Source organism: Teleopsis dalmanni, chromosome X, assembly GCF_002237135.1.
Source record: "Teleopsis dalmanni isolate 2A chromosome X, ASM223713v2, whole genome shotgun sequence".
Taxonomy (NCBI): domain Eukaryota; kingdom Metazoa; phylum Arthropoda; class Insecta; order Diptera; family Diopsidae; genus Teleopsis; species Teleopsis dalmanni.
This window is the reverse complement of record NC_051848.1, coordinates 90096217-90109921: the sequence shown is the minus strand read 5'-3', so window position 1 is coordinate 90109921 and position 13705 is coordinate 90096217. Positions and strand designations below refer to the sequence as shown.

The 13705-nt window shown below is 31.3% G+C and overlaps 1 protein-coding gene across 1 annotated transcript in view; it reads left to right on the top strand.

Annotated features, from left to right (window-relative positions):
* LOC119688690 (serine-rich adhesin for platelets) overlaps positions 1 to 13705 on the top strand; it is a 124789-nt gene that overhangs the window by 28093 nt on the left and 82991 nt on the right. Inside the window, exon 5 of the mRNA XM_038103357.1 lies at positions 1212 to 1317. Coding sequence (XP_037959285.1) covers positions 1212 to 1317 — 106 coding nt within the window. The remainder of the gene's footprint in view (positions 1 to 1211; positions 1318 to 13705) is intronic.

The window sequence follows — 13705 nt, the reverse complement described above, 5'->3', positions numbered from 1 at the left end:
TGCATGTCCCTTTCTAAATTGAGAACTATAGTAAACTGCAGTACTAGATACGTCTGCGGCCTTAAACGGTTCGATCATCTAAAAGTTTATAGGAATGCATGGGTTGTGACATTGAATAAATATTCGAATCTGCTTGTTTCTGTTTAAATTGAAAACTACTAAATATCCGGAGTACCTTTATAATTGCTCGCAACCTATGCGTTCCAATAGATCTCTTCTTTTCATAATTCCAAGATTTAATTTTGTTGCTTCCACAAGGTTTTTCTTCATTCATTTAGTCCGATTATGGAACGCTCTGCCAAGCACAACCCGAAATGCATGTAACTTTACATTTTTTAAAAAGTTATTGTTAGCTGAATTCATTTAGATATATTATTTTTAATTTAAATCCATTGTTAATTTTAATTTGAAAGAATATATTGTTAGCATTGAAGCTAGTTTTCAAGATAGTGCAATAAGAACCATGTACTTAATGCACTAAATAAATAAAATAAATAAATAAATAAAATAAGTTATATGTTAAAGAGATGTGCGAATTACTTTTATCTCAATAGGAGTATTAATATATAAAATAAATAAAATTATAATTTAAAAAAATCTCTTTCTCTAAATTGTCTTCACATAATTTTTTTCTTGATTTGGTTACCAACTACTGTTACTGAAGAAGGCGACAGAAAAGACATCAATTCTCCAATTTCTTATTTGGTGCTCAATTAGGATTCATAAAATTTTTTCATGCACTCTCTGTTGCCGTTTCAAAGATTAAATTTGTATAACACGAGTAGGTAATGTGCACATATATGGATCAGATATATGCGGAACATAAGCGGAATAGATTTTAGCAATGTTTAACCGATCACCTTCGATTTGGTTTAATTTTTTTTTGATAAGCTCCTACATTAAAATAAAAACATCCGTATCTCGTAAAAATATGTTCAAAACTTTTACCTGAACGATATGAATGTTTTCATTGTATAGAACACACCAAAATACAATGAAACATCTATTAAGTATATACTGACAGCACCAACAAAACTGTTCTGTTGAGGGAAGTATCTACTGCTAGAGAAGAAGTGAAACGGGAGTATCTACTGAAAAAAACTTTCAGTTTTTGATATGTGGAATTAAAAACAAAGATTTCACTTTTAAATACTTTAATAAACATCAACTATGTATAACTTTTATAAATTGATTTAATTTTATTTTTGTAGAGAAATTTGGACAACTGTTCTCCCACCGGAAACGAAAGATGTTTTTACAGCTATATTGGGCGTAACAAAAGCAAGTCGAATGGATGAAGGGATTTATACATGCAAAGTGAGTTCCAATTAAAAGGATATTTAATTTTTTTTCATAACTTTAATTTACTAAATATCTCTTAAAGAAATTTTCACTTACGTGTTGATGCTTTTTACTTCAATATTTTAATAAATAGTAACGCTTATATATACAAGTTATATACGTATATATTCTATCAATAAAGATGTTCTCTTCAACCAAGAACAAATCTCGGATGATGGATTGGGGTGCATTGGAAGATTTTATATTTTAGGTCTAGGTGGACCTATCTATCAGTTGAGAAACTACAAAATTATTAAAATCTGTATATCAATGGGCATTTATAACATACTAAGCCACGCATGTTATTTGTGTAAGAGTTTATTTATCTGGAATCGAATATTGGAGGCCTTTCGATACAATTGATTTGTATAGTAAAATCTTATTATTGAGACTGAGTTTTTGTTTAATAGCAATAAGATTGATTTGGTATATTTTTGTTGACAATACAAATCTTCTTCGGTCTAAATGGCTTCAAAATTATAATTAAGCATATTTGCTTCTAAAATAAAAAGGCTATTTATTTTGACTAAACAACAAACTTTTTTTCTGAAAGTTTACTTGTACATATTTAGCATTAATCAATCGTAATGTCACCATCAATTTTTTGGAACAATTTAAGTGATTAAGTAAGAAATATTGTTAAGCAGACGCTTCATGTATTCAAAATTACAGTGTCATAAGTGATGGTTGTAACGAAGTGATTTTGGAATATCGTCATTACAGCACTATAAATCAGATACAAAAATAGCTCAAGCATACTACCCTGTAATGCTGGCGTTTACATCAAATTTCTTCGTAATAAATGTGTCATACCTGATTTAGAGTTTTTGAACAATTAAGTATGGTTTAAAAATTTCATCAAAATTTTTTGGGAGTGAGTATATTATTTCATATAGCCGGCATTTTTTACATCCAAGACCTTAGCAATGTTGAACAACACTACAGCACAATATTTCTGAACCATAAAACCCTCGCGAACGGCCTTATCAATATTACACACTTTCCCGATCGTTTCAGCAATTTTGAAGAATCCAAATTAATTATGGTAGTGATAATATCTCTGAGAGTAGTATTTGTCCAAAAATTTTGCAAAGCTGAGATGAAGGACTTATTGATCTGCAGTATAATGCAAGTATAATTTTATTGAGCGACACTTTTCATTGCTTGGAGTAGGTAGTAGCTGAATAAAGTGATTTCATCATTTTGCCAGAAAAGTGATCATATCCTGGGGTTTTCTAGTCATTCACATTTGGGTAGAAGTCATTTGAAAAGCATTACTTATATATTGCAAAAAACTGCGTCAAGAACATGTAAATTTTATTGAAAAACATTCCTTAGATGGTGAGCCAAAAGGATTCTTTGTTCTTAACCACTGCGAGCACAAGTTAAAATATATATGTGATTTAATGGTTATTTTTGCGTACTCTAAATTATTTAGCTTCTTTTTGGCAAAGAATAATTTTTTTTATAGATATGCTGATATTTTGAAGGTAGTTTTACTGCATTGTTTATTCTTTAATGCGTGATTTTTGTTTGAGGTTTACAGGCTACTTTCAAATTATATTAAGTGTTAGATGATTGATATTCCTGTCATTCTTGCCATTTCTTATACTTAACTGCGACTAAATAGAAATATATGAAAACTGAAGCAATAAATGGACCGCAGCAGCGTGAATGTAGACGCTAAACAAATATAAGCTATCAAACTAGGGAATACCTATTAGTCAAAACCCGTGAGCACTGGAAACAGAATGTTAAGACAGAAATAAGTAAAGAGATTGGTCGCCATTGCGTTTAAGCTGAGACATGTGACTGAGACTACTGCATATTGACTTTTGAAGTGTTTGTCTATCTACGTAAGAGAACGAAACTGCATTCTATCTTATGTTTCAGTCCTATCCTTGGCCAGTAGAAATCTCAGAGTCTTTGAGGTTTCGTTTATATGTTATAAAGCTACAGAGCTGTCATGTTTCGTAATTGGGGACATAGCCAAGTTTATTGACTTTTCAAGTTGGTTCACTTTTAATTAAATGGGGAAGTCATGTCTATTTTTTTCGACGTTTTGACGTTTCATAACCACATATCCTTGAATCCAGCTTTACTCAACGGAAATTTGGGTGCACTTCTGCTTTTTATAATACGATAAAACAACACCAATTTCATCATTTATTTATAGATTTTTAACATTTTTACATTTTGTCATTAAAATTAAATTTAGTAATTTATAAAGCTCCTAGAATTTAATTGTACTTTTACGGTAGAGGATATGTTTTTTTAAATGTTAAAATATAAATTTGTATATTTTAGTTATTATCCTTTTTATAATTTAGTAACAAAATATGGAATGAGTTTATGCTAAACACAATACCAAAGAATACATAAGACATTCCTTTGCATACAACAAAATCCTAATAAAAACACATTAAAGGATATGAGCTGGTGTCCTGCTTACTGTACAAACATTAGATGTTACGCTCTGCGAGCCAGTCACTCACTACGAAACTGTTGTTGTCCTATATCTTTTCGTTACTTTGTTAGTTTGTTACTTAGTTTGCAACAATTGCAATGCAAGACACCGAAAAGGAACTATTCAAAATTGTTATGTAATGTGACGTAAAACGTAAAAGTTGTTACTTTTTTATAATATATGTAGAAGCTTAACGCATTGAAAACCATATAACAGAAATAGATAAATATTTGGAAAAGTAATAAAAGTGAAATACAGTGTAAGTAAAAATAAGAATAAAGTTAGTTTTCGTTCTAAGGAAATTTCAATACTCACTACACACAGAGTGAGTTCATAAGGACATCAACTATTTACTAACTGAGCTGTCCTCGGTTTTATTTTCCATTTCTATTGCTTTTCACTGGAAACATTCAAATATTTTTTGACTTGACCTGTATGCGTTCTTAAAAAGTCCAAATGCAAAAAAACTAATTTTCTTTTTAAAAGACGGACGGAAAGCATATTTATACACATACATATAATATAATACTCGTATATAAAATAGCATAATATGAAAAAGCAAATGTGCATCACAATTGATTAATCTCATCCTACTACTTTCCTGTACTAACGCATGGCTTATGTAGTCGCCAACATCTTCACAGCATTACATTTGCTTTATATGGGGTGGGTACAGAAACTCTATTATGAAGGACCTAATGCACTATCACAATAAACCAAATTACGAATTTTAAATATTTGTTTTATTTTTTAAGGTTTGATTGAGACACACTATTTTTTTAAAAACTTTAATATTTCACAAGACCTTTTAATTTCCATGTAACTTGAAATTTGTATAGCCAAAGGGATAATTAAAATTAAGATTCTTTTGGTGCCATCAATACAGTAAGACACCATAAGGTCTTCGATTTAGTTCTTCTTATATTGCTTTGTTGATTCAAAAGCCCTCCATAAAATTTCATGAAATAGCTTACTTAAAGCATGTTCAATCCATCTCTATTTATGTCTGGTGATTATGTGAACTAATACTTTTATGTTACGATGCTGGAACAGTTCATACTTACCGACCATTTGTGACCAACAGCATTTAAACTTGCATCAAGAAATGGTTTAGGTTTGGAAAGGATTGCATGAGTAACTAGTCACATTCTAAATCGTAAGAGCAAATCTCATAGTACATTCGACTTAGTAATCTTGGCAGAGACCTTGAATTCATTTATCCATTTTTGGAGCTACAACGCTACTACCCGTAAGATAAAACAAGCCAATCTTCAGATTCAATATGGACGTGGTTAACTATATGGTCGTTAGATTTGTTAATGTTCACTTTTTCTAGTTTTGGTTTAGAAGCCCTTATTTGGAAATTTCTTCGTTGCTGTTCTAAAAACAGTTTACTTTGAATGTTATTATGATAAACAACTAGTAAACATATATCATAAACATAGTCAAAATATTCAAACGTTTTCGTAGAAATTCAAAGAAAGCCACTGTTCCTATCCGACTTGGTGATAACTTGATGTGATACAAAATTTTTAGAGCAATATTGAATAGAATATCCATTGGCAGGATCCCTAATTTTAATGCCCTCCCAATTTACATTCATCAGATTAAAATATTTTCAAATTCTAAGTGCATATACAATATATAATATCAAGGGTCGTATATAATGCAGATATTTAAAGAGTAGACATTGCTTAACCTGCTTCAACAACTTGTTTACTTTCAGGATTCCTGATTCTCTATGAGGCATTCCAAATGGGCGTTGTACACTTTCGAAAGTAGTATGAAAATCTGTGAAAAATATTTGGAAAGCTGACATTGTTTGACTCCAGACTTTGTATTAAACATTGTAAATGTATGTTAGGAACGATATTCGTTTTGAAATATCATATAAAAATCTATAAGTGATATCGTTAGCACACATTCGTTACTATTATATACAAAAATTTATTTGTTGATAATGAATTATCTTATCAGTGACCTTTTGGCATGTTTCGGGTAGTTTATAGAACTTCTGTGGTTTTTCTTCTAAGCAGGCTGGTGCTCTTCGTAGTGAAAAATTCTTGAAAAATCCCACCAAATACTCAACAAAACCTTGTTTAGGGTTAACCTAAACTTTGAATTCACTTGTGCAAGGTTCCCAGTTTTTGACCATTTTCGCTTGCGTCAGATCTTCGTATATTTAATCCTGTAATTCTTTGCTTAAAAAATTATTCTAATTCCTTTTAAATGAAACTTACACTTTTACTAGTGTACACTCTTCTAAATCTCTTCGTAGACCTTTTTCTAAGTCTGTTTGGCTTTCCAACTGAATTTATTTGACTATTCATTTTTTGTGGTGTTTTTTGCTCACCTTCACCTTTGGAGCTAAACGTTTTTGTATTGAAACTTTTGTATTGAAAATAACAAGAAAATTGGCGTTAACCAATGCGCGATAATGTAAAAGCAGAAGGAAGTATTTATGCTGTTTTTAAGATAAATGATTTGCAAATACTAGGGAAATACATGCAAAAAATATCAAAAAAAGAGCAACAAAAATAAGAAATAAGTACATTTTTCAAGTTAAATTCGTTATACGTGGATCTGTTGGTACTTGGAAGCACTGAACTAACACATACGCAACTACTTATCACCTAGAGATGCAAGAAAGGAGGATAACAACTCTGTATAAAGCGACACATGCATTGGAAATGCAGGAGCCTTATGCTTCTTTACATAAGTATTTCCTCTTCCTCCTACTATTTATTTCTTTTATATAATTTTTTGTATTATTTTGTATTAGCTGCTCACATACATATGTATTTAGTACTTTTCGTTTGCTGAGTTCTTTGTGAGTTGCTATTGCGGTGCACGGTGCGTATGAGTAAAGTCAGTTGCATGCGTGTGTGCGGGGCTAACAAGCAAACTGAGCTTGCACTGCGTACTGTACTTTTTCTTTGTGTAATTTTTAGTTACGTTTTTTTTGCTGTAATTTCATGTCTACGACGTTGGCACTGCGTTAGACATTCCGTAGTACGGAACATGTTGCAGCTTTTCATTTCATTTATTCATATTTTCCTGCAATTTTTTATGTTGAATTTCATTTCATTTTTGCGAGAAACGAAAAAATAGAAAATTCCCTTGTATTTATTTTTAAGCTATGAAGTCTTGATAAAATAAATTTTAAACGTGCGCTTAAGCAACTTTTGAAGATCAAACTTTATTTCGTTCCACATATAGAAATACTCCAGCACATTGCCACATATCACATACGTGCCACATATTCAACTCGGCGTTATACTTCATATAAGTTTATGTATTCATAAAAATGTATTAGCTAAGATTTATATAGCGCGATGTGTTGTTTTTAGCGCTTTTATAAGCAAAATGTTTATTTTACACATCAAAAATGTCATAAAGTTGAGCATAAACTTTCATTTTTTGTTTATATATAAATTTTTATTTACCATATATACGAGTGAATATACGAGTATATTGTATATCACTTTTTTACATTTTACTGTAAGGAAATTGGTTTACCATGAAATTTGACAACTTGTCTTATGTTGTATTTGAGTTTCGAGTTTTGTATTATATAATTTAAGCGTAAATACAGAGAATTTTTGCTTCGCCTATTTCTCTTCAGATACAAGTATATGGAACATTTTTCATATATTTTGGAAATAGACAGATGCTCAAATCTTTCAGAGGAAGTAAACAAAATTAAAAATTATGCAAAAATATATTGAAGAACTTAATAATAAAATTTTTTCAACAAAAAAAAATCAATTTCTCAAGTTGATAAGTTTTTAGCTCAATACACTTCCTCCAATATTTCTAAAGTTTGCTAATTCAAAGCCAAATCTCTCCAAAGATTGAATAAGTGTTAAGCGGTTGTAGAATTAACTATTAAGCAGTTACTGAGGTTCCTTAATATTATCGTTTGCGATAAAAAGACTACGTCGCTTGAAAAGAAAGCTAACATTTAGTATGCGCCCAACAAACGATTCCGTAAATCCTCACGATTTGATCCTCACGATTGTGTGATGTTATCCTATTATTATTGTGTGTTCTTATCAAAACCTAGGCCATAAGGTTCTAGTGACCTCACAGGCTTCACGATTAGTCCATAAATTGTTTGTCACCGTGTTGGTGATTTCCTCTATCATCTTAAAGAGTTCACATATTGGTGTATGTATTGTGAGGTCGACCTCTTCTGTATGCAGTTCAGAACCTCTTCTGGCCATCTCTTCTACTAGTTCATTCCCTTCAATATTGCTATGTCCAGGAACCCATCAAAGAGAGACCTTGTGATTTTTGATGCTCATCAGTGAGGTACGACATTTCAATACAATCTTAGATTTAACTGTTTTGGATTCAATTGCTTTCAGCACGGCCGCAGATAAGTAAGAGATTCAACAACGAGTTTTGGAGTTCACCATACGTATCTGCCACAAATAGTGAAATGGAGTTAATAAAAAAATACGTGTATTATTAATTAAAGTGAAATGTGGATTTCTCTTTATGTCGCTATTGTCAAAGTATCAATTTTTCCATTTGTATTTCAATTAATTTGTAGAAATATTTTATTTCTAAGGAATTCGAAGGGTTCGTATTTATCTGTGTTGTTATTTCACTTATACATATTCTGCAAATGTATCTTCATCTTGTGTATTCAATAAAATCACTTTATTGCAATGACTTCGAAAACGATTACTTTTTTCTTGCATCTTGTGCCACACAATCAAGTAAATTGAGATACTGCTGTTATTCTTTGGCAAAGTTGCTCCTCATGTGAACTACTGCTCTTGCTGCTATTGTCACAGTTGAAAAAGCAGTGGATTTGCCACAGCATTGACTGCTTTATTTGGAATGCAGAGCATAAAAATATAGACAAAATATAGCACCTCCATACAAAGAAATGTAAGATCACAACACTGCAACAGAGCCGAGTTCTGAATAGATTTAGCTTATCTTTCGTTAAAAAGTACCGAACATATGAAATTTTCTACACGGATTCCTTAATTTTTAGTTGCTGGATTCCTGCTAAAAAGTAAACAAAATTGTTGTCAGATTTTATTGAATGGAAGCTGTGGTACCGAAATCCTTACTAGATGAACTCGCTTCAAAGATGAACTCAATTGTTGCACACATATGCACATACACACACACTCACACAGAAACATGTATATGCAAGAAGCTTTGCCCAAAAGCAGTCAACACTTCTTAACTCTTTTGCTTACACACACCAAAATCAGTTTCCTACCTTCCCCACCTAACAAAAAGATACATTTTTTTTTAAGTTACAATCTACACGATTTTCAATAAACGTTTCTTGATTTATTGCTGCTGTTCCTGGGGTAGACGTACATCTCAACAGGATTGAAAGGTAAACGTAATCTGAGGCTTAATTCATCCTTGCATGCTTGGAACATGTCAATATTTTACAAACAATTTGCGTAATTTCTTTGTTCAGTATGAACACATGTAGTCGGTTTTTCTGTTGCATCTTTTTTCTCTGATTATTATTTTCTTACTTTCCTTACTTTATTTTTTAGGACTGCCAGCAAAAAGTATCTTATGGGTGAATACATAAAAATATACGTATTTAGTTTTTGCTGACAATGTAATGAGGGTCAATAAAGGGGTTAATATGCTTGTTGCGTTATTAGCAAAATGGCATGGCCTAGCTTAGGAAATAAAGTCATATTATAGAATTTCTCTATTGGCAATTTTATCAGGAAATGGCAATGTTTGTAGAAAATTTAAGGTCAAGTAACGTCAGCAGTTTTATTGTTAAATCTGCTATTACACATAAACTTATACAAACATTTTTTTAGTATTTGCTTTCAAATTGTGAGAATACTGTGTCCAAATTGTGAATAATGCATGTACTACACTGCAAATATATACTCGTATACAAATGTGAGTAAATATAATAAGCAATGCATGCCTTTATGTTCGTACAGCTACACATCCTTGTATAGTTTTACACAACTTTTTTTAAATATTATTATGTTATGAGTCCAGTGCAATCAATAGAATAGCAAGGAACAAATCTGGTGCTACAGTAGTACATATTTTAAGAACAGTCAAAATACAAATACAAGCTTCAGGATTAAATTTATTCGGTACAATTCACTAACCATAGCCCCATTGTTTTAAAACCGTATGACTTCTTTAAAAACACGACAAATCTCCACTCACAGCAGTACTCCGAAAAAATTTGAATGATTTGAATGATTTGAATGAATTATCAATATCATCTATTCATCCTAAATATGTAAAGACTGACCAACTTATAAATATCTAGTACATTAATTTTGGTTTCCCATTTCTCGAGGAGCTGCTATGTTATTTCTATAAATCTTAAAATTTATCAATATGCTATACTTGGGTGTCGCCTGCAGGATGTAAAACCCATCCGCTCTTTGTATTTAGCACATAAAAATAACTTTGCATGACTTTTATAACATTTTTATTTTTTCACCAACCACCCTAATGCAATTATTCTATAAAAAAGCCCGGTATCATTTTTTGACCATTTTCATGCACATATCCAGATTTCTTTCGCTTCATTTTCAATGTCAAATCCTCCCAAAAGCATTAGTACTGTTCATAAATGGGAAGCTGTAGTATAGCATCATTCCTAAAGGCTGTTTATAAGCTTCATACAAACTCTTAAATCCGGCATTTCGCCATACAAAATATGGCAATTGTAAACTAAGCATAGCGTAAAGATAGTTAACACCACATTACTGTTAGCTCAACCAATATACAAAAAAGATTTGACTTATTAAAAGAATCTGTACAAACAATTTTAAAAGTTTTGATTACTCTTTGATTGCTGTTTTAATATGTATATATATATATGTATAAAGGAAGGTAGCCATACATTTTGGAAGGCAGTCCTACATATATAGAGGAAGGCAGTCCTACACTAATTTAAAGTCAACTTGGTTCTAGTTTACTGGTCGTATAGTAGTCCTCCCTTTCGATTATGTTACTATATCACACTTTTTTTAATCTCTGTAAAAACTAAATCGAGCATTTGTGTTATGAAATATGTCGGTTCATTCTTATGGACTCTACATATTTGGTTCTTCACCAAATTACTCCAACCGCAGTGCCGCTTTCGACATTTGAGCAAATCGTATACCATGTTTTAGCACCAACTTTAAAGAAATTGGCGTCATCTATTTATTTTCGTTACCTTATTTTACCGCAAAGTGTTGTAAAAATCAAAGACCTTGTCAGTCTTGATTGAAGATAGTTCAGCAGAAAGTTATCTGATGTATTACCTTAGCCATTTAATTCTTTAGAATTTTTAACTCTTTTTTTCCAAATCTTTATTCTTTTATAGTGGCAGAACTATATATTACACAACTGCGTCTAGCATAATAAAGGTAACAACACTTCTAATGCTGCTGTTGACGAAGTTCTCATTAGCCCTCATTATCCTGTCAATACAAGCGTAACTATCATCTTCTTTTTTTATTCTATGAACTATATTTGAGTTGTATTGCGGTCTTTTTATTAGGCCCATGCAATCGAGCCGTAAGTTCGAATTGGTATTTGATTGGTTAATCATTTAAATTGTTATTATTCAGTTTGTTACTTATTCATCGTTTATTTAGATAATTTATCAAAAAGGAATTCGCTAATCTGGTACAACATACAATAGAAATAACTTCTTAATTCGAGGCATGTTATTTCCAATGTCTTATGTTTTTTCTCTATTGCGGAAGAAGTTGCGTTACTATGTAATCGTAATATATCATCTTTCTTTCCCCCGATTTCAGCATTCAGTCCCTACAAAAAAGTTTAAATTAATTCAGGTATGTTATCGAGATATAAAGTCTATCAATGGACTATTATACACATTATTCCTGTGAGAATAAATACTTCATGTAACTTTTCGTGTATATGGATTTTGCTGTTACTGGTTCCAACTGTTACTCGTACTATGTTACTATATTACTTGGTTACTGACTTCATTATTCAAGATCCTATACTGTGAGTTATGATAATAAGCAAATTCGTAAATATAAAATATAAAATAAATGTAACACTCAAGTTTACTCCGGTTTTCAAAATTAGTTCACTTAAATCATGTACTCAAGTGATTCACGTGAGATCAATTACATTCCTCAGGCTTTCAATTATTTAATTATTCACGTCACACCATTTCAGTTCATGGATTTAAGGCTCTTTCAATTCCAGCCATATCCGAACTATTACTATTTTTCTACGTATGTTGCGAAGCTAAACGAAGCAATATGTTGTTATAAAAGGATTAATTTTCCAATATTATTGCTCCCTTCGGCAAACAAACAATAATAATAACAACAAAGTCAGCTCTTCATGCCTACAACACAACGTATCAACCACAGACATGTTACGTTGTCTATTGACAGACATGTGTACTCGCATTAAAGGGTATTTACATAGACAGACAAAGTTTATAATACCCGAAATGAGTGCCTTTTTATGTGAATGACAAGAATATGAGCAGCTAAGGATATAATGCCAATAGAAATATACAAGCTCATCCTTTTGTTCTGGCGCTTACGGCTTTGCGAGTGACTAGTTACACTGTCAACATCACTTGTTCTTGCTCTCATTTTGTTGTTGTTATTGCTTTTTTTGGTTATCTAAGTAGCAATAATACCGTATCAGATTTGCATCTTGTCCGTTTGTTTATTTAATTTTATTGTGTAAACATGTTTTGCAATAAACAACTCTTTTAATTATTGCAATTAACACAAGGATTATATGAGAAGTGCGTTTTAATATTTGAAAGACTTCTAAGCTGTAAGGTTCGAAAATAAAATTAATTATAAAAAAAGGATATACAACCTAAATATTTAATGTTGAAATGTTTATTTTATTTCATTTTTTCTTTACTCTGTAACGGTGTTTACTTATTTATAGAACCAATGTGTTATTTTTTAACAATGATTATTGGTTTCCCTGGTCTTCGAAATTATTTTGTAAGCTTAAAATCATACATTCTATATTTTTTTTATTGCACCTCGGTAATCTTATATAACCTCACAATATTCATGGGTAGCAGTCCGTCCTAACAACAGACGAGTCACAAAGAGACAGCTTAGGGTCTATATATATTACGTTTAAAAATTACACGCAGTAGCCAAAAATAAAGATAACAAAAAATAATTAAAAATCAGTAGATATTAATTGTTAAAATAAAAATATTGATTACAAATTAAAAATGCTACATGATGAGCAATTTGTATTTACTAGTACAGCTGAACTCCGCCGTGATACCCTCTATGTTAAATTCCGTTGGGGAAATCAGTTCGAAGTTGAAGAAAAATATTAAATTACAGTTTACAGTCCACTAAATCTGATTCGTTGATTATACATAAATAAAATCTATTCACATATAAACAAATACTAAAGCCAGGGTACAGCACGCAGTTGTGGGGTTATATTAGCGAATAACACATTAAAGTCATTCAATGCTTTCAAAAAAACGTACCCAAACACATTGGAAATGTTTCACGATATGTTGTGAAGGCTGACCACGGTAAGAAAATAAGGAATGGGCAGATACCTTTAACACTGTGTTTTAAGCGCATGTAAGTAAAGAAACCAGGAACTTTCTGAATGCAACACTTGATGTTTAAATTATAAAAATCCACATGACTAAATATGCAAAATCAATCAAACACCAAATCCGAAAACTTAACATGGACAAGATCAAGCTCCTCGCAATAACCAACGATTAGAATAAAAACAATACAACCATAAGGTACAGCCTCCTAAAAGAGCGGTACAATGTCAACTGAAATATCAAGTCGTTGCCTGTACAATAAATACTCGAAAGCTTCAAATTATGTACTATAAGGTTCAGCATTTACATAAATCACATAAAGAATATTACGATATTTC